The sequence below is a fragment of the Knufia obscura genome (assembly GCF_036327395.1).
Source record: "Knufia obscura strain CCFEE 5817 isolate CBS 148926 chromosome Unknown scaffold_14, whole genome shotgun sequence".
NCBI classification, from domain to species: domain Eukaryota; kingdom Fungi; phylum Ascomycota; class Eurotiomycetes; order Chaetothyriales; family Trichomeriaceae; genus Knufia; species Knufia obscura.
Window position 1 is genome coordinate 207,124 of NW_027042700.1, and position 26,067 is coordinate 233,190.

Here is a 26,067-nt window from a genome sequence, read left to right on the forward strand (position 1 = left end):
AGCTTGCTCACGTCATCTACCCTCGATTTCCGTCTCTAGAGCCCGTTTCTTCAGCATAACCACCCCTCCCATCCCCCATGTACTCAAATGCCAGCCACCCTGTCCAACCCTCTCAATCCTCACTCATGGATTATCATCCTCCCATCCAACCCATCCAACCCTCGCCAAAAACATCTCGATATTCGCGATCAATGCCTTCAATTGGTCGCACAACACATCCGTCGACACAGTTCTCACTATTGGTTTCGGCTCCCCCGTCTCCGTCTCCGTGGCACTGTCCATGTTAGACTCCGCCTCTTTCTCAAGTGTTTCTTGAATCTCGACTAGGTTCACGGCAAGCTGTTTGATTATTGGCCTCGTGACGAGTATGCAGGGTTCTGCGTCTGTGAAGAGGAGTCATGTCAGTACCATGACTCAATGAACAGAACAGATGCGAGGGATAGGCTCACATTCTGTGAAGTGGGGTTTGTTGCTCTGAGTTTGACTCATTGCTATCGTATCGCTGGTATGTTGAGGTCAAACTTAGGGCACGAGGGACAGCAAGTGTTGATGACGGGGAGACTACGAATATCAACTTCTTATACATCCATATGAGATGATTGCCACATGGCAATATTGCTTGTGCACGGCCACAACAAATGATTGTACTAGGGATTTGCTTCTCTGAAATCGCTCGGTGCTGTTCATAGACCCTTCCAGGTCTGGCAATATATCTTCTCGGTTGCGTCGATGAAGGGTGCCGGACATTCGAGTATGAGGTCAGACAGTTCGAGTATAAGGTTAGACAGTTCGAGATCTGCCCCTGAGCGCTCTAGATATGTGAGTCAGTCATAATTAGTGAACGTGGCATGGCATGGCGTGAGGGAGCCATATTCGTCCAGCTGAAGAAGCGGAAACAGGCGAGCGAGGCGGGAAGGCGTTAACTGATTGGACTGCTCATCATGCTCGTTTTGCTCTTCTGACTGCACCTAAAACAATGGTTCTGCTTTGCTCTGGATCGAGCAGGTTCACCCTGCCATGGCTCTGGCGGTACGCGTTTGCGCGACGAGACCCCGACTTTGTTCTCCACAGTAAATCTTGCGACTTTTGCGCAGTCTTTCGTTTGCTTTGAACAACAAGCTGATAGTCCGAAGCACGAGATCCCTCTGTATGTTCCTGCTGTGAGAACTGGCGGGGTTGAAGACCATGTTCATGATATGGTAAGTCAAGTATCGAATTGTAAAGTCCATATCTTCGCCTCGAGATGCCACTCTTGGAACCATGCGCCTCTCCACTCTGGCATTTTCGTAGCTCCTTGTAGAGATCTTGTCTATATTTCCCACCCATGATCGTACATGATATCTCGAAATGACGCCGCCATGCCTGACCTGATGCCGTAGCGTTCAATATGTTGTCCTCAACATCAATCTCCCATAATCAGACAGGCAATTTGAAGCTCTTCCCCTGCAACACCTTCGTGTAGTAAACCCAGAAGAAATCACTGTATAGCACAGTCTGCACAATACCTGCCAAAACAGGGATCGTGTCGAAGTGGCCTTTCTCCGTAAAGTATCTGTAGATCCAGTTGGGAATGTAAAGAGTGCGGTATATTCCCAGCGCAGCCAGGTAGTGCGTCGTTATCGTCTCAGCCTCGCCCGTCCGTTGAAGCATGAACAGCTGAGGAAGAATTGCGACGGACTCAAGCCATAGCGAAAAGGCCCAGAGGATCTCGGACGGGGTGTAGAAGGAGGGAAACAGGACTGCGAGGACGGCACTGCCACCGAGGAGGTAGGATATTTTGAAGGTGTCGAGGCCTGGATCGTGCGTGGGCTTGTAATCGTTCATCATGAGGTAGAGAATGTAGCCTTGGGAGGCAATGAAGACGAGCTTGAGGGTGGTGTTCCAGGCGGAGGAGGTGAAGGACCAGAACAGATCTGCGTCTCGTTGTCAGCTTCTTCCTCTGGCAAAAAGACCCCATGTAGCTATTGCGATGGGCCACAATTCCCATGCCGGACTCACCTAGATACCGCGTTATGTAGACTATGAAATATAGTGCTTGCGATTTGAAAGATATGCCTTTAGCTGACTAGGTCGACAGTTAGCCATCTCTTTCCGGCCCTTCTTCCGATTTGCGTACACTTGACGACTTCATCTTCTGTAATAATATGAAGATCGAGGCAACATGCGCCAGATCGGCTGCCAAAGTCAGCGCTCCGGATTCTCAATACCTCGAATGCGCATACCTGTGATCCGAAACAAATTCATATTGGAAAGTTAGCAGCTGAGCTGCGGCCTTGGACGAGTCGTCAACGTGAAGGAGAAGTTGAGAGACTGGCGAAGGGATCGAGGGCAGTCACGTTGGTATCAGACTGAGGTTACGCGACTCAGATCTGGTTGCAGAGAGTGTTTGGTACAACAAAAGGACACCTCGACCGCATGCGCAGTGACGGAGGGCGGATTGTCCAGTAATTTTGTGTGCAAACAGTACAAACTAGACTTCATAATTGCTCCTTCCCTTTTTGCCCCTTTTCCTTCCGCTCCATAACTGCAGTTGCGCCCGGTAAACAAGGTCGATCAGCGTGGACATCACAGAAACAGATCAGCTACATAGACTGAATATTCAGGATACAACCCTCCAAGATCGATTTCTGCATGCTTGCATTGTGTACAAAGACATGAGCTAGTTGCCCTTGTGGACCAAGCGCAAGATTGGCGTGGCTAAGAAAAGTGCAGCATCTGATCCTTCAATGCGGCCACGGCTAGAAGGAAGCATTCTCGTGACAACGATGGCAACAGCCATGTCAAGTGCTCAGCCCAGCTCGATATCTTCATCACTCTTGCGACGGTTCAGGCTGTTACCTCCTATCTGCTTTTCAACTGCTCTGTCGGAGTTTGTCCACGAATCATATTCGAGCAGTGCTTTTGTTCTATCGCTAACTCCAATCGGAATGTTGTACAGTATATCCTCCCTACAGTGTTGACCAGAAAAGGAAGCCTCAATTGCTTCATGTAGTCGTTGAATCGTGAAATCGATCAAAGGAATTCGTCTTGAGTATGTGCAATGCATCGAAAGGTTTGACTGTAAGCTAGTCGTAGCAGTAATGTGTGTCCTGCTTGAAGCGTGGTTCGTGGCTCGAAATTGGTCTGGAATGCGACGGTGATACATTGGTCATGGGGGATAGATGCGTATTGGGATGTATTGCGTGTTGATCATAGTTGTTCATGCCATTGACGGCAGAGAACGAAGAAGCGGAACCATGTGTTGTTGGTGAGTACATGCCATCGTATGCTCCTTGAGGAGGATGGAAGTCGCTCAGCCAGCGGTTTTGGCTTTGGAATGTCGTGGATCCGTTAACAAGCTGCGTGGGCATAGAGTCCATGAAATTGTGCTCTTGTGTGCTGACTGTAGATTCGCGCCGCGGCTTTATTGGAGATTCATCATCGTCAAGGGGACTGTCGGTATCGTTGAAGTCCGGAGGGCTTTTCGCGTCGTCGGGGGGAGAGTTGCGATCCGTGCCTCGCCTGATTCGGCAGGTGGGACACAGTTTGACAAAACGAGATATGAGTTCTTTGGGCACCCTGTCTGTCGTAAGTATCCGTTTGTTTTGCATAAACGCCTTTCCTACCATGAGTAGACCCTCCTCACTTGAGCTGATGTCTTGTCCCGACCTCCGTGCTGGCACTTCTGATGCGCTCGAGTCAAGATCTTGAACAGTTTCTCTCGTATTGCAACGGGTTTGCCTTCATGACATATTTTTCGCCGGTTCTGTAGCCATTAGCACGGATCGTTCGTTGCAGGCAAAGGCTTACCGGTGGCACTGCTGGGTCCGTAGGATGCAGCTGAAACATCTTCTTGACCCAGAATCTGCTTGATTAGCATGACCTCGAAAACTCCTAGACTCTGGAGATGTACCTGAATTGTGCCGACTCCACGGATGTCGTCTTCTTGTCGATGAGGACCGTTCGAATGTTGGCTGCCCGGCGCGCATGAATGAGAGCCTTGTCTTGCTTCTTTGGAGATAACTGTGCAACATAGCTAAGATCACACATGTTAACGGCAGACAAAGAACAGAAGCAAGGCTTGCTTACTCCTTCATCAGGTTGTCAAATGCATCCACATTGGGGTAACCTTGTAACGGAGGCTCTATCGGCTCAGACTTCATTGTCCCGCTGTTGACCGAATCTTGCTCTTCTGTATCCATGATAGAGAACTCCGCTGCCATGGATGTGCGGAGCGGAAGATGTGTTGCATGCTGAGATTGTGTGCTAGGCGGACAATATCCTGCTCGTGACAGAATGCGGTGCTGAGAGGGCAATGTGGCGCTCCGAGGTGGCGGTCGCACTGAGTATGGCATGGACGCAGTGGTAGACGTGGGCAAATAGTACGCCGCTTGTGAAGCGGAGGTGGCCAAGTATGGAGATGTATAGCCCGAATATGTTGTAGAGATAGGCGAATACTGTGCGTGCTGAGGTCCAGTCATGTAGTTGAGCCCACCTGATGATTGGTAGTGAGGCATGTTGGCGTGGGCCGAGGTATAGAGGTGTGGCCAGTTCTGGTCATGCCTCACAGGATACTCAGTCAGCGCTCGAGCCCGAGGTAGGCCGTCGATTCCTTCCATCAACCAACCTCATTCGAAGCCAGGCAATATTGAGACAGGTACGACGGATATTTGGGTGTTGTGGACGTTGTGTGGGGAAGTGGCTGCCTCATCCGAGATCCATGAAGAGATGCTGTTTGATGAGTGAGTGCATTCGAGGTCCTGGAGCTTGAACCTATCGTGCGAAGGTACTTCTAACCAGTCTACAGCTGGCGAAGTACTTCGTTTATAGCAATAGACGGAAATTGTTGAGTATTGGAGCATCCCTTCCCACACGGGATCCTCCAGGCATGACATGCAGCGTGGGCTTGACGAACTAGTGTTAGCGCATGCTAGAGGCAATCCCAAGTCATTGTGACACAAAAGAACAACTGGCTCCAAGCATCATGGGCTAGGAGCCTGAATGTGCGAAGCGGTCGATCTACCCATATACTCACTGATCGCTTCGAACGTGGACCTTCAAATTGATGTGCAAAGCAGATTGCCTGAAGACACAGGCTTTTCTGGGACAACGTTCCTTGTGGACCATCCTCGCCCTTCGGTTCAAAGATTCAACAGATTTAAGAACACAAGTGGCAAGTGGCTGGGGGAGTTGCTGCCGCTATGCAGCATCGTTAGAATGCAGCCGGTGGACAAAGGACCTGAGGCGGAACTCAGACGCCAGGTATGGTCAGGCACAAATCCTGAATGCATGTCATAGGACATGGGGCCATTGCTGCTCACATGTATAAGATTGGTCGGCTCCTATACTCCCATTAGTGCCCTGCTCATGCTTCTTCGCTAGCTAGCAGCGAAACCACGATGAAGCATCAGGTGCACGTTGATGGCCAGCTTTACCGAGATCCAGCAGCATCTTCTCGGATCTCTGCAGCTAAGCTCTACTAATCAGCATCATGTTAGCAGCCGATGGTATAGCTGGGCCTTGGTCCATCAGATCGGTTTCTGCAGATGTCAGGAATAGCACATAGGCGATGGCCAAGCGGCCGAGCCTCGTGCTCCAGTCGTTCGCAATAGCCAATAGCAATCGAGTTGGGTGTTGGTGTAACTGCAAGGTATCTCAGACTGACGAAAGCCAGGGTTGCGAGCGGAGCAGCGGGTCGACACGCATGGAAGCAGAATGATACGCAAGATGCGTTGTCAATGTTTGCTTGCTGCATTCATGTAGCTTTGATGCTTGATGGTAGGGTTTGCGAAGATTTGAGCGTCAAGTTCCCAGTTGACTGGTCACAAGTAGAGGGTCATGTGATTTGTGGCTAACCAAGCTTGGCACTACGCAACACCCTTAATGCCATAAGTAGTACTTGCGTGCCATTTGAGCCCAGGCCTTCGAAGAAGATGTCGACGGAGAGGCAGACTATCGAGCTCCGAGCATATCACAAAACGCCTAACGGAGCTCTTACCAGATTTCTGCTGTTGTCAACACATGCGCGTTTATCTAGAGGTAAGTCGGAGCCTTGCTATGCAGAAAACGCGTTATAGAGGGCAGTAGTTCGCCTGCATCAGCTGCCTATGATCGAGAAGCTGGTATCAAGAGGTATGCTACATCCCAAAAATTACTCTTGAAGTGCGCTCAGACATGTCTCTACGAGCTGGAGTATTTCCGAACCTTCTTCAAATTCAACTGGACATGTGTAGACCGTCTTGTAACACATGAACGCCCCACAGTCCGCTGTCCAGCAATTTTAGCTGTATTCAAAATCTGATGATACACGAGTCCTCGCGATCGAGTGGTTGATCCTGTGATTTAACGTCTACCTCGCATCCTTGTGCTTCCAAGAAGCTCTCGCAGCGATACAAGGCTATGAACCAGGCACGACCATGCTGCACGAGAAGGTCATTGACAAGTCTTGCTGTATGCGCCCTCTCCTCAATTCTCGCGTGGCTGAAACGAAATGCGAATGTCAAAATATGGTTGAAGACCTCGCTTCGAGCGGTTAAATGACATGGCCTGGCGCTCAGGGCTGGCAGTCTGCGTATGAACGTTTCGCTTCTCTACAGGGCTGCTGTAGATTATGCTCATGTCGAACGCCGAGCCACCTCCCGATACTCTTGGAATGAGGTTAGTCCTATACAGAAAGACTTGGGCACAAGAGCACCAGACCCACTCGCAACGATAGCCGATAGGCTAGGTTCATTATCAAGGACGGACCCTTGCAACATTACCACGGTTCGACATGTCACCAACGACGCCGTTGGACGGCGTGGGACACGCATTGACGCCTCGAGTACTCGAGAACACTGAACAACACGAAAGTGCTGATGAGCTGTAATGGGTGCGCACTGCGTGGTGGAGTATCAAAAGGCATGCAAGGACCGCGTGGGCTGCGCACCTCGTATGGCTGCATGCCAGATGGCATCCCCGATGCTGTATGTAGCGGATATTTCAGCATCGCTGAAAGCCCTGCAGCCCATATCAACATATGTAACAGCCCAAGGAGTACATATCAACACACGGACAACGTCAACGCGGCTCGGTCCGGGTTGTTGAGAAAGCTTGCCCACCGGTGTCGCGGGGTCGCATGGCGGTGGTGGTAATGTCTTGGCCTAGCAGCCACCGTGCGCTTTAGGTACTCGCAACGACTTATGGGAGTTCTGGTTCGAGACTCACCGATACTTTCAAGCGAGAGCTTCATTGGCTGGATTTGTCTGCATTGAGTGATTAGCACGAGGACCACGCGCATTGTATTACGTCGCTAGAGCCCTTGCAAGAGGAAAGACTTTCCTCGTAGCAATAGCCTGCTCAAATTCAACAGTCCTGTTCTTGGGGGTGGTTTTTCTTCGGACGATACCTTTTTGCTGCACTGGTACCCAAAGGTGCGGTCCTGCGTCCACAAGCGAGATCACTTACCGAAAGAAGTGAAAAGCTTCCAACGCAAGAGCCAAGTTTGGGGATGAACAGCTCGTGGGACCGACCTTCAGGCAGCGCACGATGTGATTCATGCACCGGAAATGCGTGTCCATAGTGTTGCGAGATTGTATAGAGCCAAGTCTCCCAGGCGCAACACCTTTCGCGTGCTAGATTGCGAAGCCCGCTGTGCATCTTTCATTTTCATTGTCCGGTGGAATAGACCTCGAGATGTCTGGTCTAGAGTCGAAGCCCCATATCCCACTGCATTCCAATCCTTCCAATTTATAGCTCATCATCTTCGGAAGCTGTTTCATCATCGTCTTCTGCAGTACCAGCCATGCTGGTGTCTGTCGGCTTTCCTGCTTCAGCCACAATACCCCTTGGCTTGTTGCTGAAGGGTAGATTGCGAGGAGGTGGGGTTGCGCTGCTGGATTTCTCATCCTGTTGCTTTGAGATAATGGGTGGACGCTGGTTCGGAGCGGCATCCTCATCAGTGTCGGTTTCTGTGTCGCTGGGAGTCGCTTGCGCTTGGTCCGATTCTTGTTCTTCCATGTTTTCCAGGGTATTGTCAAGGTCCATAGCTTCGAAGCCTTCAGATTCTTCTCCTGTGTCTGAATCCTGTTTCTTGGGGTCTTGCTTTCGTTTCCGAGACACCTTGGACGTCTTAGTGGAAGCGTCGCGTCTGGCTGGTCGGTCTGCTTCGGCAATCTGGCGTTGTTGGGTGCGTATGCGTAGCTTCTTCTCATTGAGTAGCAGGGCAAATTTGGCCAACAGCTGAGACTCATGTTCTTCCTTTGCAACAATGAGCTCCTCCAACCGCTTCTTCAATGACCCTATCTCCTTTTGAGCCTCCTCGAGGCTCGATTGTCTCTCACTGAGCCGTGCCGATATATCATCCCGTGTTTGGATTGCTTGACTTGTCCATCCAAATATGTCAACATCGTCTGTGTCCTCAGTGAATGACAGCTCCACACGTCCAAGCCTTCGCTCTATGTCCTCGACACGGGTTCGCAGAGTAATAGTCAAGCCTGGCTTTGAGCTTTTGCCAGATCGCTTACAGACTATTTCGAGGCTGTCCCGGATGGCGGATGGCAAAACCACATCAGGCGAAAAGATGAAAGCATATTGCAAGATGCTAGACCACTCTCCTGAAGTGCCTTCGTAGTTTTCAGCTCTGTAGATGTCGAGCTTCCTTTCCCGAACTTTTCAAGGTCAGTACACCCGAAGAGCCTATGCGGTACAATTCATATGCGTTCGAATAGAAAACAACAGTACCTACCTTGCGTTCTCCAAGCTTGCTCGCCATCGGTCGCAAGGAGGTCGAGGTCTAAGGTCTTGCCGCCATGCTTGCGTGATACATGAATCAATATTGGATCCTCTGCCTTATCCGCCTGCGGCAGCTTGATGGTCCAAGACTCCATAGCTCCCACATATTTCAACCGGAAGCACAAATCGTTATCTCATGGACAGAAGGGTTTCAATGCTTCTATTCATATGAATCTAGCGTAATGAAATTAGGCTGCGATGCAGGAAGCAGCGAAGAGCCTGAGGCGACGACACGCATCCAGGGCAGGAGCAGGCGCGTGGAAGTCGCGACCTACATGCGAGCTAGTCCCGATTTAGAATAGCAAACCAACCACCTCACCCAAATCATGGCACTGCAGCTCACCACCAGCGCGCTCTCGCATAGCAAAGTCAAAGCTTTTATCCCTTCTCCCTACATACGCAGTAGTGGCATACGAAATAGAGTCTGCGCGGCTCGTCGCCGTAGAGTGAGGAAGGCTTGCTCCTTCCAGGCAGATAATACTGCCTCCAAAACAAAACTGGGGAGACATTTCACTACTCACTACTCGCCACTGCAAAGCGACACAATGGCCGAACCCGATGTCGAAAATTGGGACGATGAGTTCGACAACTTCGATGACATCCAGTTTCGGAGCGCCTCTACCGCTACCTCGATCGTGTCGCACCCCCAGGCCAACCACAGAGACTCGACCTCGTCACGCATGTCAATGAGGTCGGATTCAAATCAGGGAGATGAGCACTGGGACGTTATGGTCGATGAGCAGTCCTCTGTGAAAGATGCGCTTACAATAGCTAAGAGCAAAGGAATACCTCTGCCATCCAACCTGCCACGATCAGCGTTAGAAGGAGGTACGATCAGAAGACTAGGTGGGAAAGCTGTGAAAAAAGTCATTACAGACGACTGGTCCGAGGACTTGGATCTTGCCAATGCCCCTCCACAGCTGCGACTGGCAAAAGCAGAGGAGCGGGACCTGTCCGAGAGCCTGCGCCAGATAAGTGCTGCTTTCCGTTCGAGCCCCAAGTCGCCAGAGGAGAAAGAGAAGAGTTTTCTCGAATCGCTGAGATCACCCAAATCTCGATTAGCCCCAACACCGGTCAGCTTAGAGAACTTCCGCGACGTGGACGACGATGACGGCTTCGGGGACGTACCGACCATTCGAGTTGCCAAACATAGATCACCACAGAAGATGAAACTGTTTAGTCCAGCTCCTCCTGCTGCGCAGCCAGATGTTGAGAATCTCGAGGGAGAGTTGGAGATACCCACTGATGGAAAGCTGCGTCTGTCAACTCAGAAATTGACTCCGAAGACACCTCTGAATGGAGACGACTTTGATGTCGAATGGGCCGAGGGCAGTCTCGGAACACGTCATGCAGGTACGAGAAGAGGTGGCATGTCAAATCGCAGCTCTTCAATATCTGCCATGAGTCCCAGTGTCTCGAGCGCTTTCACTGGCGAAAACGAGGAGGACGATTTCAATGACTTGGTTTTGCCTCAAGGTCCAGTCAACTTCAAAGACATTTTGAAGAGGAGGCAGGAATCTGAGAAAGAGAACGAAGCCCCGCCCTCAGTTTCCTCTCCGCAGCAAAGTCGACAGCCACAGCAGGCCGCGCAAGAGGAAAACTGGGACGAGGATATCGTCATTCCCAATGGCAAGGTCTTCGATGGGGCTCGTTTGACGCTTCATCGAAACGTCAAGCAGAAGAATCAAAGGTCCAACAGCCCGGGAAAGATCAAATCTACAACTCTCAATTTCACCACAACGAAGAACACCGGCCCACTTCCTCCGAGACCTAGGTTTGGCTTTGGTCATGAAAGGCAAGAGCGCCCACGATCGCATCTGGAACCGGTATCCGAAACAGGGGCACCAATTCAGCGTTATCAGAGGCCGAACTCGAGGTTAGGTCACGCTGCCACATCATCTGTCTCAAGCATACCTGCTCCTGCCACCCCGACACCATCAACGCCAAGCAGGAGGGACCTTCGCAATGCTGGATCACGTGTTGAGTCGCGCTACCAGCCTGCCACAACCACCAATGCTCAGCTGCTGCGAACTAAAAGATCAATGCCTGCGATCAGTGGCATGAATTCGCCCACGAGGTCAGCCTTCAACCGCCCTCCCTCACGACAGGATGGTTCCAGCAGTCGGCTGAGGCCACGATCTCCCGAACGACCCGAGTCGCGTCTTGGTGTTGACAAGAAGGGTACTGCGCCCTTCTTGCCTGCTGGAGCCTCCACAGTGCAGTCCAAGCACCGCACCATGAAGACTGTGGGTACTCGCAATAGGCGAACAGACTCTGATGGATCTGTTGAGAACATGACTCCTGCACAAAGGTCATTGTCTCGTCTGAACGAAGCCCGACCACAAACGCCCGGGAAAGGCAGATCCAACTACAGCGTCGCCGAGCTTGCCGCACAGGCTAAGAAGACCATGAACAAGCCATTGCGACGGCGCAATTGGGGCGATGGCTCAGAACTTGAATCGTTTGACGACCTTCCTACCTCGACCTTTGCGGAAGAGAAGTACACAAAGCAACCCGTCGGGCGCGGTGCACCAAGAAGTCTGCGAAGTAAGATCGGTCAGCACGGCCAGGCCGCCACATCGAGCACGTCCCTTGTCTCAGGCAGAAGTGGTGGTGAGACACCTGTCCCAACCACACCACTCTCACCGCCCAAGCTTCAAGGTCTGCCATCCCACCATCCTCATAGCAGTGTCCCCCGATTTGCTCGCGACACAGCTGCCTCTCGCATCGCGCGCGAACAACGCTCGATCAGCGCAGTCTTCCAGAACATGCGTGGTGAGCCACTCGCGCCAGTATCGACCAACGCCAAGGCTACCATACTTCCGAAGCCCACCTATGGCAGCTCTCTCCGTCGCAAGAAACCTGTGCAACAGAAGCCACACCTCATCAAACCCATGGGCGAGGCCCACAAGAATGAGAAAGAAGAAAAGGGAATGTTCTATAATCCTGACCTTTGCCGCTGGGAAGGAAATGATACTGCACTCACACCTTTTGATGTGCCAGATTTCCTTCCTCGACAGCCCAGTCCAGGCGAAGCCCGTCATCCGAACATCAAAGCTGGTGGCACCGCTGGTATGAGCAGTCCGGCCAATGCAAGCTCTAGCAAGCCAAATCTGGCCCTGATTATGAACGTTGGCGGCTCAAGTGGTGTTCAGCTCGTAAACGGCATGGTGTTTGACCCTCGCCAGATGAAGTGGCTGAAGGTTGCCCATGGCGAACGAGGCGAAAGCATCCGAAGTGGTGCTGGCTCGGTACAGCTCGAAGAAGAGGAAGATGTATTCGCTGGCCTTGAAGATCTGAAAGAGGAGAGCGAGAATATGTCCTCTATGCATGATGGCCCGCGCGACCGATCAGTGTCTGCTACACACGATAACCCTGATCCGTTCACCACAGAGCCGGAACAGATACCATTGCCAGATGACGATGACGCCGCTCAGGCCTCTGGACACAGTAGCGATGAGTGGGGCGTGGCAGAAGAATTCGATGTTGGACCTGACTTCGTCCGCAGGCAACGCAGCGAAGAAGAAAGATGGAGAAGGAAAGTCGAGAAGTGGCTGAGGAGTGATGAGGAAGTCGCTGCAGAAGAAGGCGAAGGCCTAGGTGATTGGAGGTGGGCTATTAGGGAGCTGGTTAGCGCCCATGCCGGCGAAGGCGCTACGGAAGGTGCATTTTAGGTAAGAGCAGGGATTTTCAGACTTTCTGGACAGTGGTTGTGGATTGTGGTTTCAGTACATTTCATCTTTACGACTCATGATGATGGTATGAGGTAATGACCTTTCTTGTTTATGGCGGTTTTATTGCTCAAAATGTACTTATACAGCGCTATGACAGCAGGCGAATGGATGTATGACTTGAAGTGTTTCCTAACCAGGCTGGTTTCAGAAGATGCCGCATTGAATAGAACGTTGTGCAAAGGTAAGCTGCGAGCTGACTAGCACAGACAGATTTAGAACTCACTCCATTCATGGATGAATTCTCCTGGTCGTTGTGCCAACTTGTTATGGTGCCGGGAGCACACCGGTCTCTAATCAGCACGCTCGAGCTGGCCCGAACCACCAATACCACCAGTATCCAGATCCACTCCCAAAAGCATTCAGTATCGGACTCGATCGTCCTCCAACCTCCTAGCATGGAACTCCACGCTCAGATCACCCACAGCTCTCATACTGTTCGAGGCTGCACTTGCAGGCAATCGATAGATCTTGTTGATCGCCATCTTCGAATGGGTCCTCAAGCCTTTGTTGAGTCGGACGATCTCGAAGGGCTTGAAACCAGCCTGTGCCGGAGATTAGCTCACTTCTCAGTTGCAACAAGGGCTCGGTCGTCCATCGCTCACGTACTGCTACTGCGACTTTCTTGACTGTGTCGCCTGGCTTGGCTTCGTAGGGGGTTGTGGATGGCATATCGAGGCAGAGGGGGTGGAAGGTCGAGTGATTTTGGTTTCGGAAGGTCTTCATGATGCACGGTTTGTGGTTGGGTTTCGACTTGTGCGCATGCGGGACTTCTATTGTGGTGTATGGAGAGTGGGTTACTTTAGAGGATGCAGTGGGGGAAGGTGGTATTCGTATGAGGTTACTCAACAAAATGCCCTCGAACGTTGAGGTGGTTTAGCGACCATTGTGGTGCTCAAGATCGCTACACTTCCACCTTCACGCGCAGCTGAACACGAGATCAGTGCTTCGTTACAAGCATGCTACCGATGCATTTGCCGGTTTTACAAACAGCCTGGATCTCGTGGCGCTGTCAAGAGGCAATGCTAGTCTCTCACTGTTGAAGCTCGCTCAGACCACTACCACCTAAGAAGTGCGTGAACCAGCTTCACAGACGCCCTGTCGAGTCCTTCCGAGCAGATAGTGGTTGGCCCTAAAGTCGTAGCAAAGTCAGCAAGGGGAAGTAGAGCTGTCCATGTGCCTCCATGTATGGAGTCGCTCGTAATTCCGCCATCAGCTCAGGTATCGTTGTCACAACCCAGCGTATGAGTAGATCTGATGGCAACTGATCTAAATTCCAGAGCTCTCTACCTTGCTATCAGCGTCGTGCATAGGACAGAATCGCGAATGTTGAAACCAGCTCAGTAGTAGATAGTCCATGGATAGCGAAAGAAACAAGCGGTTAGAGTAATCTGGTTCCTTTAAATTGGTTCAAAATCACGGGAGGATTCAATTGATTTGGTTCAGGCTCCTCGAAAGTAGCGTCAATCGATTAGGGGCACACATATCTCGGATCCTGTGGTTAGGTTTATGCAGTTGGTACACAGTCTCAAGACAATACAGTCAGTTGAGACAAAGATTAGGTCTGGAGTTCAAGGAGGCTTTCAGCTGTCCGGTCCCCGCTCCGTCGTTGCTAGGAGCTGCTACGTTGAAGCAAGCGGCTGCTACTGCAGTTTACAACGGCTCGGCTTTTGAGGTCGCCTTCAATCTTTTCTGGATTCTTCTTCCAAACTTCTCTGCTTGTTGTGATCAGAGTGACCAGATCGCACAGGCTCAGACCAGCTACAAGGTCGTCTCTCACCTATTCCTTCTGAAGGCCCACAGCTTCGTGGAGCCCGCACATTATGTTCGCATGACCAAAGTCACGCCCAATGTACGTCATCTCCACATGCCGAGGCGAAGCTCTTCGAGATGGCGTACCCGGTTTCGATGTGACTGCGGAGACTGGGATGAATCAGAGCGCAGGGGTCTTGCACTCGGCTTGAGCTGTCGTCCATGCCAGATCTCAAAGCTCAGATCAAAATGTGAGCTGCTACAAAAGCAAGCCATAGCTCTGTGATTTGGCTCTCCTGAAGGTAGGTCTCGCTGCTAGTCCTTGGCCATTTGTAAGTGATTCCATCATGAAGAGTTCCGAATGTCTTGCATTACTGGCAACAGCCAGTGCAACCTATGCCCAGCAGATCTATATTGATACCACAGGTCCGACACCTCGCCCACAATGCTCAGCGACGCTTACAGCTCAACCGAGTTTCACATTCCGTAACTTCAGCTTCACATTGAGCGACACCGTCCGAACGGCGACTTCCGTGCCGCCACCAACCACAACAAGCATCTACGCTGCTGCATATAGCGACCTATCATCGCTGCTACCAAACATCAGCTATACAACATGGGGTTCTTGGAATCCGAATGCTACCACCACCGCCTCTGACACATCGGACCCATATGGACAGGCAGCATGGACAGCTCTGTGGGAGCGCGCCAATCCTCCGAATTTCACAGAAACTGGGGTTTACAGTACCACCGTTTCGCCCACTTCAGTGCCCTCCAGTGAATTGTTACTGCCTCCTCGCGACTACTTCGGACCTACGGACTGCTACAACTTCCCAGAGGGCTTCATGTTCGGAGTAAGCAGTTCCGCTTCGCAGATCGAAGGAGCAACCGCCCAAGAGGGAAAAGGACCGACACTCATGGACATCTTGATACAAGATGACCGACCGAAGGACTACGTCACGAACGAGAACTACTACCTCTACAAGCAGGACATTGAACGTATAGCAGCGATGGGCGCTCGGGAGTACTCTTTCAGTATTGCGTGGTCTCGAATCCTGCCATTCGCCTTGCCTGGGACACCAGTCAACCAGGCTGGTCTTGACCACTACAGCGACGTGATCGACACTGTTCTGGCTGCTGGCATGATACCTACGGTGACGCTATTACACTTCGACACTCCGCTTCAATTCTACGGCTCGAATTTGAGCTCAGCTTTCGAAGCTCCTTTGATCGGTTATGTTAACGGGGCGTACCAGAATGAGACCTTTGTCGATGCATTTGTGAATTATGCGAAGATCATCATGACTCACTTCTCGCAAAAAGTCCCAATTTTCTTCACTTTTAATGAGCCACTCTTGTATTCATACAACAGTCAGAGCGTCAGGAATGTGATTGACGCACACGCTCGAGTATACCATTTCTACAAAGACGAGCTGAAGGGAACAGGCCAAATATCAAGTAAGTTTTTGGAAACAACACTTCATATACTGAACCATCGCCATCCAATTGTACTAACTCCTTCCCTTAGTTAAGTTCAACGACAATTTTGGTGTACCACAAAATGTCTCGAATGAGGCTGACGTATATGCTGCCAACCATTTCAATTCCTTCCAGCTGGCGACTTTCTGCAACCCGATCTTCCTTGGCGAGGACTACCCCGACTCTTTCAAACAAACTTTTCCAGATCACGTACCCCTAACACCAGAAGATCTCAAATACATTGGCGGGACCGCAGATCTACTAGGCATCGACCCCTATACCGCCACCGTTATCACGCCTCCAATTGCAGATGATATCGACGGCATCATGGAGTGCGCCTCGAACACAAGCGATGTGAACTTCCCCTATTGTGTCAACCAGACAACGGTGAATCAGTACGGCTGGGATATCGGCTACCGGTCACAAAGCTATGTCTACATCACACCAACATATCTCCGAGAGTATCTAGGATATCTATACAATACGTTCCGAGCGCCGGTTGTCATCACCGAATTCGGCTTCCCGGTGTTCGCTGAAGCGGAGAAAGACCTCCCCGATCAGCTATTTGATACTCCGCGCTCGATCTACTACTTGAGTTACATGTCGGAAGTGCTCAAAGCAATATGGGAAGATGGAGTTGACGTGAGAGGGGCTTTCGCTTGGTCGTTTGCAGACAATTGGTAAGACACTAACGTATTGTATACTAAGCCGTACTGACACATGTGACAGGGAGTTCGGGGACTATGAAAGTCATTTTGGCATCCAGGTATACGGACTCTTGTTACCTAAAACTGATTTGGATTGTACTAACCAAGCTATTAGACTGTAAACCGAACGACGCAGGAAAGAAGGTACAAGAAGAGCTTCTTCGATCTCGTGGACTTTATGAATGCTAGAATGCCTAGGTGAAGATGCAGTGCGTCCAGGATGAGGAAGAAAGCAGCATGAAGGTCGACCTCGGAATTGCCTAATCTCGGCATAGCTTCCTTGACCCGGAGTCACCTCCCAATATGCCCGAGCATACAAGTTGGCTTCAATTTCTCAATCTCACATTCAAACCGCAGAGCGCTACTTCGCAGTTCGACAAACCACTACACGATGTTGGTGCCCAGGAAGGGAATGCGTGGCCGCCCGCCGCGTCGAAGGTCCATCAATCGAACCACTTCCACGATGAGGTGCTGGAACAGCTACCATACCTTGATAATATATCACCCTATCGCTGGTGAACTGGCTATCGGATATGTTTACTAGCCCATATGCACAAGTCTCGTGAGGTTGTGTTCATGCTGTTCGCGGACGACTCATTGTCGGCATGTCCACCAGTGCTTTGTCAATCTCGTCATCATTGTTCATCTGGAGACGCGCTTACACGATGACTCTAACATGATGCTCACAGTTCACAGTCCACCTCTCCCCGCCTGCCAGACATCTCAACCCCCGCGCGGCAGTCGCTAGCCTGCATCATCCCGTCGACACGCTCCGCAATGGCAGCCAAAAAGCAGAAGAATGCACCCAAGGCGGCTGAGCCCAAGAAGACAGCGCAGAAGAAAACAGGCGCAAATAAGAACAAGCCGGCATCGTCGCGCACTGCGGCACGTGGAAACACAAGTGGTAACACAGCGGCGGCGACCACAGCTGCTGCATCTACACAGGGCACATCCGTCAACAGGCCCGCGCCAATCTCTGTTCCTGGACCTGCAGCATGGGAGAAAATAGATTGGAACAATAAGAATGAATGGCAGATGGGTTTGACGCGGCAGGAATACTCCGATGAGCTACCCCGACGACTCGAACAATTTCTGAACGGCCCCAACATGGAAAAGCAGCAGCCATTTCACTGGAAAGCTTTGACTGATTTTCTAAGATCAAAGGTCCCGTTCGTGAGCGCCACCGAGGAAGATACAGCAGCCGGTGATCCCCAAAGTAATGCTAAATCGTCGAAGAGAGGAAAAAAGGAAACACCGCCTAGTCCGACGTGGGCATGGGACGAAGACTGGAAAGTTCATCGAGCACTCGGCGCCGGCAATTTTGGGAAAGTGGCGCTATGGGTGAAAAGGAATGCAAACAACCAGATTGTCGATGAAATGGCTATTAAAGAGTCGAAGGTCGTGGAAACTGGTGTGTGGCTCAAAAAGCCTAAGGGACTCGCAACGGAGGCTGTCCTTCATCACCATATGAACAAAAGTGAGGTCGAGAATATCGTTCAATTGAGAGGCTATAAGGAGATGTCGAACGCGCCTCCTGAACATCCTGGCGAGGGTGATCTGCCGAAAGGCTATAACAAGCAGGCGAACGTGCTGTGGAGATTTTACCTCGAGTTCTCGCCTCACGGAGAGCTTTCCCGACTCATGGACAGGTATCGCGCATGGAACCAATACCTGCCTGAAGCCTTCTTATGGCACGTCTTCGACAGCCTCGCGTTAGCACTTCTTACCAAAGCGGAGCTTCCGACGGATCTAGATGAGCTACCCAAAACGGATATCTATACTGAAGAAGACAGAATCATTCACTTCGACATCAAACCCGATAATATCTTCCTTGGATATGCACAGCCGTTCAATGTCATATCGGCCAACAAATTTGGTGGCTTGACACAACTTGGTGGCAGCAAGAGAACTCTATACCCCATAATCAAGCTTGGTGATTTCGGAATAGCTGATCTGGTGGGTGGAGTGGAGGACGAGAACAATCCGAAGGTTCTGTGGGGAATGGGCACCCCGTTTTACCAAGCACCCGAGATGGCCCACTATGGGGTGACCTGGCGCGCCCCTCCAAATGGAACGAAGCGATACAGAACCTTCCAAAATCACAACGGAGGCATGATTGACATTCCCAAGAAGATAGAAGACGATAAAGATCCGGGCATACAATTCGGTCAGGAATTGGACGTGTGGAATGTCGGAAAGGTAAGTTACGAATATGCCTGCTTCGTGCAGTTGTCATGTTGTCGTTGATACTAATGGCCTTCCAGGTCATATACGACCTCACCACTCTTGGAAGGAAGTGGTCGTATGCCAAGCTCTCCACTAGACGCTACAAGCAGTACCGAGAATGGGGACACAATGCCATTTCGGACTTTCAGACGAAGCCATTCTCCCAGGTCAACAATGCCAGACCAGTCAATGGCGTGTACAGTCCATACAGCGAGGAATTAATGGAACTTATCAAGGCATGCATGAAGCCACGCAAGGCTGAGAGGCCCAGTCCGCAGGACCTGCGACGTCAAACGCAAGAAGGGCTCCAGCGATATGTTGATGAGGCAGAAACCAAAGCCAAAGCGAAAAAGGCGAAAGGTGGTAAGGATTTCGAAACAGCGGAAGAAGAATTGCTGGACTCATGGAAGGTTTACTTCGAGAAAAACGATATCAATTCCATGGAACCAGGAGAGGAAGACTTCAAGTACTGTAACGGAGAGGTTCTGTTTGATGGTGTGAAGCTCGCTGACACAAAAGACGACGTCGACAGGATCCTGAGCGCCAACATGGACCCTGACTGGGACGAGTTACAGCTACCCAAGATACACGAGAGCAGGGTCAAGGACTGGCGCCGAGCTCAAGCAAAGAAGTCTAAGAATAGTTACTGGCGTGACCATGCCAAGGTAAAACATGACAAGATCACGTTCACGGATCCATCAGATGCACAGGCTGAGAAATACAAGCGTCCTACGTCGCCGGCCAGAAAACCTTCGCCTCCTTATGTGGCTGGTGGTTCTGACACCGAAGACGGCTCTGCGGGCACTGACTCGACAACAACGTCAGAATCAGAGAGTGAGCTGCAGCAAAAGCTGGACAGAAAGCGTAAGCGAAAGAATGCAACAGATCCCGCGCTGGTTCAGGACGACCCAGAGCCGTCGATAACACCAGCTGTAGCAGAGGACGGACAAGCTCCTGCTGTCTCTTCGCAACCAGATACAACGACTAATGTGGACACGGCCAACACTCAGCCTGCGCCAGTACCGACGGTGCCGCCGCCTACGAACAAACCAGCTGCACAGCAACCACAAAGGAAGCAACCATCACGAAATGCGAAGAAACGGAAAACAAGTCAAGAATGAGTCGCGCATTGCCAAGGTATTTATCGAATGTGCTGTGAGTTTTGTTCTGCTTTCTTCGTAAGCCAAGCTTGCAACCGGTCCACTACCTGAACCTCAAGCCACAGTCCAGCCATGATCAATACTCACCTCAGCCCCATTCACCGAATCAGCACCCGCCAAGAACACAATAGCATTCGCAGTATCCGCGGGCATAGTAACAGCCGGTATCACCGATTGCGGCCCCTGCAATATAGCTCTACCAACCGGATCCAGGTGCTCTCCACGTGCACCACCACCGCTGTTGCCCATAATGTTCGTCAATATCCCACCAGGAACCACGACATTACACCTGACGCCATCCCTGTGGTACATCCAAGCTGTATTCCTGCTCAGACCGAGCAAAGCGTGTTTCGACGATGTATACGCCGCGCCGGCGGCGGCACCACGCACAGCTGCGACAGAGCAGACGTTGACGATGGCGCCCTTCTTGGGCAGTTGTGTCATGTAGCCTTCCCCTTGGACTTCACCGGGCTTGGCGAGGAAGTGTGGGATGACGGCTTTCATGAGGTAGAACGGGCCGAAGAAGTTGACGCCCATGATTGTGTTGAGTGCGTCGTTTGTTGTGTCTGTTAGGCGTTCTGTAGGAATGTTAGTCATCGACTTGAGTATCATGGGTTAGTATCAGTACGAAATTGGTCCGCGATGCCAGCGACGTTGCATAGCACGTCGATCGTTCCCCATTTGTCTACCACTTGTTTTACGGCGGTGTTGACTTCGTCTTCTTTCGACACATCGCACTTGATTTCTATCTTGCTGTCCGATGTTGCGGCTGGGGGATCTCTGATGTCGAATGCTGCGATCTTGGCACCTTGCTCGGCGAATAGAGCTGCTGTGGCAGCGCCGACGCCGTTACTGGCCCCTGTGATTATCACGACCTAGAGTTGTGCGTTAGTAGCTTTGTCGTGAGTGTCATGAGGCGAGCACCAAGGTCACCGTACCTTGTCCTTGAATGTCGTAGCCATGGTCGGGGTTTGTATGAGGTTAGGCAAGGTGATTCGATCAGTAATGGGACCACTCGATGATGGGACAATTCAGCGATGTGTTCAGCACGTTAGCTTTATATGACAGGGGTGGGCAGGCGGCAGCTTTCGAGGCAATCAAGACAGGTAGTAAGGAGTAGCATTGTGCGACGTGCGATACCCGCTGCCAGGCTGCTAGTAGTGGCATCACTTTTGGCTGAAACGCTCCGTGCTTCCTTCTTGGGGGCCGAGTACGGCTCATAGAAGGGCTAAGAGGCCTTGACAGCAAGTGTTGGGATCTTTACCTGTTGATAGTCAAACCTTGAACATCACCATGCGCTGTACCTGAATTAAGCTCGTGCATAAGTCACGGAAGCGGAAGCAAAACGGAACCGGGTAGCTCGAGGAATCATGATTAGGTCTTCCTTCTGCTATATCTCCCTGACTGAGCGTTGGCTGGATCCTTGTCGCTCAAGTGGCTAGGTAAGGTGTGGTCCGAAGGACCGCCAACTGACAGGCGGGAGACAACAGAACTCCCGTGCTACCACCGGATGAAAATCGTGCCGAGCCCCACTCATACCCTCCAGGTACTTTAGCGGGCAGCCTCACACAAACTCCTGTACTCTATGAGACAACTTTTCATCATATTATTGTGTGATTAAATTATAACAGATAAAGCTGCGCTAGCGACTTATATAGATATTTCTTAGTGTTATAGTTCTATTAACGCTTACGCTACACGGTCCCGTACCCTCTTCTACTTTAGGTAGTCCTCTAGCCGGCTAGGTGTTACGGACCACATTGGTCAGGCCGTCCGGCGGCCGGACACAAGAGATATAAGGAAGGTCTTACGAGGAAGCCTGGCACGTAAAGGACAAGGGACCTGTTACGTGACTTCCCAGAAAGGCAATAACTAGTTATATAGGTAATTAGTAGGAATAATACTAATTGACTATTAAATCAACTAAGACTTCCTATTTAAGACTATAGGAATAAGTATATAGATTACGGCTCTCCTCCTATACAGTTTATAGTTCTATAGTTAACCTAAGTTATACTAGACCCCCTACCTGTGTATAACGAACCTTACTCCGACTTATCTATAATACATCTAGCTTAGCTTACTTAAGTAGAATATAGAGGTTCTACTCGTACCCTTACTAGTTACGTAGAGGATAACAGCCTTATAATATTTTAACTACTATACTTACTAAGCTTAATCGTATATAAGTATAGGTACGAATAAGACTATACTATCGACTTAACCTATATTACCGACCGGACTTACGGAAAGTTTTTAGTCACTTAGTATTAATAGTAGGATATCTACTCTAGAGTTAAGCGATAAGCTAAGTAACTCCTTTACTACTAACCTTACTCTTATAGGTACTACTAATAATAATGCTCGACTTAAGATTAAGGAACCTAAGCCGTTTAGGGGCGATCGATCTAAGTTTAAGATCTTTTTACTATAGCTATAGGTATATATTAAGTATAGGAACTTTATAAAGCCCGAAGACTAGGTCGTATAAGTTAGTGCTCTTTTACGGGATAAACCTACCGAATAGTTTAAAGCTTACTTAGAGGATTACTTTAAAAGTACTACTAAGAAAGGTCGGAAGAAACGAACTAATAAAATGTTTAAAGGAGGAATTAATAAATTCGTAACGGAACTCTAAAAGCTCTATAGGTATAAAGACGAGACCCGAAAGACACTAAAGGAATTACGTTCTCTTAGGTAGATCGGCTCTGTTACCGACTATATCGCCGAGTTTTAGTGACTTAGTAATAAGCTAGATCGAAATAACGAGACCCTTTAGTCCGACTACTATTTCGAACTTAAAGACTTTATTAAAGACGTAATTACTAAGAGAGAGGAAGGAGATCCGGAAGGTCTATAGGAGCTTATTAAGTACGCTAAGAACCTTAATAAGCGGGTATAGTAACGAAGAATAGAAAAATCCTAGGCGCGTAAGTATACTACTAGAAAGTTTAATAATAAGAACCGATAAGGAAAACGAGTAGTTAAACGAGACTTTAACGCTATAACTTAGGAAGCTAATACGGCTATTAAACGGATGTTTAATTAGTAAAAGCGTAATAATCGCTTAGGACGAGGAGCTAAGATCGGAGGACGGCCTAACTAAGATAAGGACCGTAAGTTAGTCGCGACTAAGGACTAACTCTAACGTTCTAGGAATAGCGAATGCTTTTAGTGTGGTAAAAAAGGATACTACGCGAGAGAGTGTTGAGGTACGAGAAAATAAGTAAATATAGCCGAGAAATAACCTAGTAAGAGCGAAGACTTTACTACTAAGAGGGATACCTTACTTAACGAGTAAAACGAGGAACTCGATATAAGCGATACTCGATACCTGAAATATAGATATATATTATAGATAGCGTGCTATAACGATAGTTGTTATATACACTGATCTAAGAAAGATAGGTCGGGATAGTACTCTAAGAAACCTAGGAAGTTAAGAATAGCTATACGCTAAGTAAATGTGTACTAGGCACCGGCTCCTATAGATAGGGACCTAGAGATTATCTAGTGTAACCGAGAGGGAACCGTTTATAGAATATAGTACTAGAAATAAGTGTATACGGTGGATAAAGCCGCTACCTACGACATAACCCTTACCAGCTTAGTCTACGATCCGAAAGGGCTATAATAGCCTATACTAATGCTGCTATACCTTAAATATAAAGGACTAGGAGATACGAGATAAACTCAACGATAAGCGAACGTTTATTAAGTAGTTACTCCTAAAAGCACGGACCCGGAAATCGTATAATACGATATAGACGAAGGATATATAATTATAGAAACACGATACTAGAAATAGGTTAAAAGTGAGTTTAAGATAAAACGATATAATACCGAAATCGGATAGATCGTTTATTACCCTATTAAACTATAATAACGAGAATTAATATAGATAGTAGAAGATATTACGGCCGAAATCCTAAAGAAATACGAAGGACTACTTAAACGTAAATACGGACCTAGTATTAACTATAAGATTAAAAAAAGAGAGATATACTAAGAGCTAGAGGAATACTCGTCTAGTAAAGACGAAGTAAGTAAGATAATTAACGAATATACGAGATACGTGAAGAAGTTAGCTAAGGAGGTTAAATAATAAGCTAATTAGTTAAAGAAACGAGACGCTTTATAAACGTCTATAATTCTATAGGACGATAACTAAATTATCGTATAGACTAACTAATAGGTATATATAAATTATATAACGTTTAAGAAAAGAGTACTAGGGATATACCGTTATAAGAAACTATAAACGAGGGTTTACGTATTAAACGTACCTTACGAGTAAACCTATAACTATATTAAGTTAGATATTCGAGGAGGAATCGCAGTATAGTAAGGACTTAATAATAGGAAAGTAGTGGCTTAATATTTACTTATGGAACTACGAATACTACTATATATAGGAAAAAGACCGAGACTAGCTATAATATCGGAATATCTCAAGTTAGAATATTCCTCTTTAGAAGTAGAGGCTTCTAAGGAAGAGAAGAACGCGACTACTATAATTATAAAATAACGCAATAACAGAATAGTAATTCGGACCGACTAATAGTTCTAGGATTAGTATAAGGATCTAAACTATAAGTAAGAAGCTCAGTATCGATACAAATATTTTAACCCTAATAGCCTAGAGAAAAGGGAATATACCGAGAGTGTATAAAGAATCTATCACTCTAAGGATTATAGGGTAAGCCCTAATCTATATACACACTAAGGATATATAATACGAAATAAATAGACTTTACTACTATTATATTTTAAACGTCTACTACGCTAGGATATACCTAAGGTAAAACGATACGCTAAAGGATTAAACGTAATTAATAAAGCGATATTAAACTTCGAACTAGATAGTACGTTAAAAAATAATAAGGCTGTCGTAAGCCGAGATAACTAGCGACGAGGCCGTAGAAAGTCTGTAACCTAATAGCTAAGGAAAAGAATCTTAAGCTAATAGAGGTTATTATACGTATAAATAGAAAGATTATTAGGGTAATAGTAGATACAAGAGCTAATATAAGCTTAGTATCCTAGAGCTTCGTTACTTAATGCCTACGGGGCGTAAGAGAAGAGAAGTAAGAGCTATATTTACTAAAAGGAATGAATCAGAACTATAGTAAGGTATCTAAGGAGATTTAAATAGCTCGAGTATAATATTAGAATAGGTATTATCTTATAGACCTAAATATTATTAAGAACCTTAATACGGAATATATATTAGAACTAAATTAGCTAGACTAAATAGGATTCCTAATTAACCTTTTAAGAAGGTAGTTAATGGATCGATCGCAGTTCGAATTTAAATAATGTATAATAGTAGTCTAGGTAAGGCCGCTTTACCGCGATATAACGATCGAGAAATAAGTGAATCGAATAGCTAAGATAAACGATTAGAAATAGGAGATAAAACGAGCGCTAAACGAACTAGAGATACCTTATAAGTACCGAGACTATAAGGATTTATTTAAAGACGATAAGATACGAACCGCTTTACTAAAATACTAATCGTAGGACTACGAAATACCATTAGTTAAAGGAAAAAGCCTAACTAAAGAACGTATTTATCCTCTATTATAAGTATAAGAGATAGAGCTATAAAAGTATATTAATAAGAATATAAAGAAAGGATTTATTTAATCCTTAAAATCACCGGCTAAATACCTAATTCTCTTTATATTAAAGAAAGATAAATCTCTTCGACTATATATTAATTACCGAAAACTTAACGAGATTACTATTAAAAACAGCTACCCCTTATCGTTAATATCCGAATTATAGGACCGACTCTAAGGAGCTAAATAGTTTACGGCCTTAGACCTTTGCGGAGTATATAACCTAATCCGTATAAAGGAAGGTAAAGAATAAAAGACCGCTTTTAGTACTTGCTATAGACTCTATAAGTACTAAGTAATACCTTTCGGCCTTACTAACGTACCTATGTTATATTAAGTACTTATTAATAAAGCTTTATATAAAGGACTTAATATCTTTATAATAGCCTACTTAGATAATATATTAGTGTTCTCTAAGATAAGAGAAGAATATATTAAGTATATTAGATAGGTTATAAAACGACTTTGAGAAAGCGAATTAAAGCTTAAACTAGAGAAGTGTAAGTTCTTTAAATATAAAGTTCTATTCCTAGGATTTATCGTCGGCGACTATAGTGTTAGACTAAACCTAGTAAAAGTATAGTTTATACTAGATTAGCCCGAACTAAAGAATATTAAGGAAGTATAAAGTTTCCTT

The 26,067-nt window shown here is 48.1% G+C and overlaps 8 protein-coding genes across 8 annotated transcripts; 3 read left to right on the top strand and 5 right to left on the bottom strand.

The window, feature by feature from the left end:
• Positions 1 to 1,416: 1,416 nt before the first annotated feature.
• Positions 1,417 to 2,244, bottom strand: ERD2 (endoplasmic reticulum retention protein; the record flags this gene model as incomplete). Its single annotated transcript, XM_064878000.1, has 4 exons — positions 1,417 to 1,913; positions 1,999 to 2,065; positions 2,117 to 2,175; positions 2,223 to 2,244. 4 exons carry the CDS (start codon positions 2,242 to 2,244, stop codon positions 1,417 to 1,419), a joined length of 645 nt encoding a protein of 214 aa, XP_064726108.1.
• Positions 2,245 to 3,065: 821 nt separating this feature from the next.
• PMZ80_009608 (uncharacterized protein) lies at positions 3,066 to 4,496 on the bottom strand (the record flags this gene model as incomplete). The annotated part of the gene is made up of 5 exons (XM_064878001.1): positions 3,066 to 3,558; positions 3,606 to 3,745; positions 3,790 to 3,844; positions 3,893 to 4,015; positions 4,069 to 4,496. 5 exons carry the CDS (start codon positions 4,494 to 4,496, stop codon positions 3,066 to 3,068), a joined length of 1,239 nt encoding a protein of 412 aa, XP_064726109.1.
• Positions 4,497 to 7,707: 3,211 nt separating this feature from the next.
• Positions 7,708 to 8,846, bottom strand: PMZ80_009609 (uncharacterized protein; the record flags this gene model as incomplete). The annotated part of the gene is made up of 2 exons (XM_064878002.1): positions 7,708 to 8,627; positions 8,705 to 8,846. 2 exons carry the CDS (start codon positions 8,844 to 8,846, stop codon positions 7,708 to 7,710), a joined length of 1,062 nt encoding a protein of 353 aa, XP_064726110.1.
• A 450-nt stretch (positions 8,847 to 9,296) lies between these two features.
• PMZ80_009610 (uncharacterized protein) lies at positions 9,297 to 12,425 on the top strand (the record flags this gene model as incomplete). Its single annotated transcript, XM_064878003.1, has 1 exon — positions 9,297 to 12,425. The coding sequence occupies one exon, from the start codon at positions 9,297 to 9,299 to the stop codon at positions 12,423 to 12,425; it is 3,129 nt and encodes a 1,042-aa protein (XP_064726111.1).
• Positions 12,426 to 12,844: 419 nt separating this feature from the next.
• On the bottom strand, positions 12,845 to 13,208 carry PMZ80_009611 (uncharacterized protein; the record flags this gene model as incomplete). Its single annotated transcript, XM_064878004.1, has 2 exons — positions 12,845 to 13,027; positions 13,092 to 13,208. 2 exons carry the CDS (start codon positions 13,206 to 13,208, stop codon positions 12,845 to 12,847), a joined length of 300 nt encoding a protein of 99 aa, XP_064726112.1.
• Positions 13,209 to 14,581: 1,373 nt separating this feature from the next.
• PMZ80_009612 (uncharacterized protein) lies at positions 14,582 to 16,397 on the top strand (the record flags this gene model as incomplete). Its single annotated transcript, XM_064878005.1, has 2 exons — positions 14,582 to 15,692; positions 15,763 to 16,397. 2 exons carry the CDS (start codon positions 14,582 to 14,584, stop codon positions 16,395 to 16,397), a joined length of 1,746 nt encoding a protein of 581 aa, XP_064726113.1.
• A 486-nt stretch (positions 16,398 to 16,883) lies between these two features.
• Positions 16,884 to 19,767, top strand: PMZ80_009613 (uncharacterized protein; the record flags this gene model as incomplete). Its single annotated transcript, XM_064878006.1, has 3 exons — positions 16,884 to 16,888; positions 17,110 to 18,619; positions 18,685 to 19,767. 3 exons carry the CDS (start codon positions 16,884 to 16,886, stop codon positions 19,765 to 19,767), a joined length of 2,598 nt encoding a protein of 865 aa, XP_064726114.1.
• A 93-nt stretch (positions 19,768 to 19,860) lies between these two features.
• On the bottom strand, positions 19,861 to 20,768 carry PMZ80_009614 (uncharacterized protein; the record flags this gene model as incomplete). The annotated part of the gene is made up of 3 exons (XM_064878007.1): positions 19,861 to 20,384; positions 20,435 to 20,681; positions 20,745 to 20,768. The coding sequence occupies 3 exons, from the start codon at positions 20,766 to 20,768 to the stop codon at positions 19,861 to 19,863; spliced, it is 795 nt and encodes a 264-aa protein (XP_064726115.1).
• Positions 20,769 to 26,067: the final 5,299 nt, after the last annotated feature.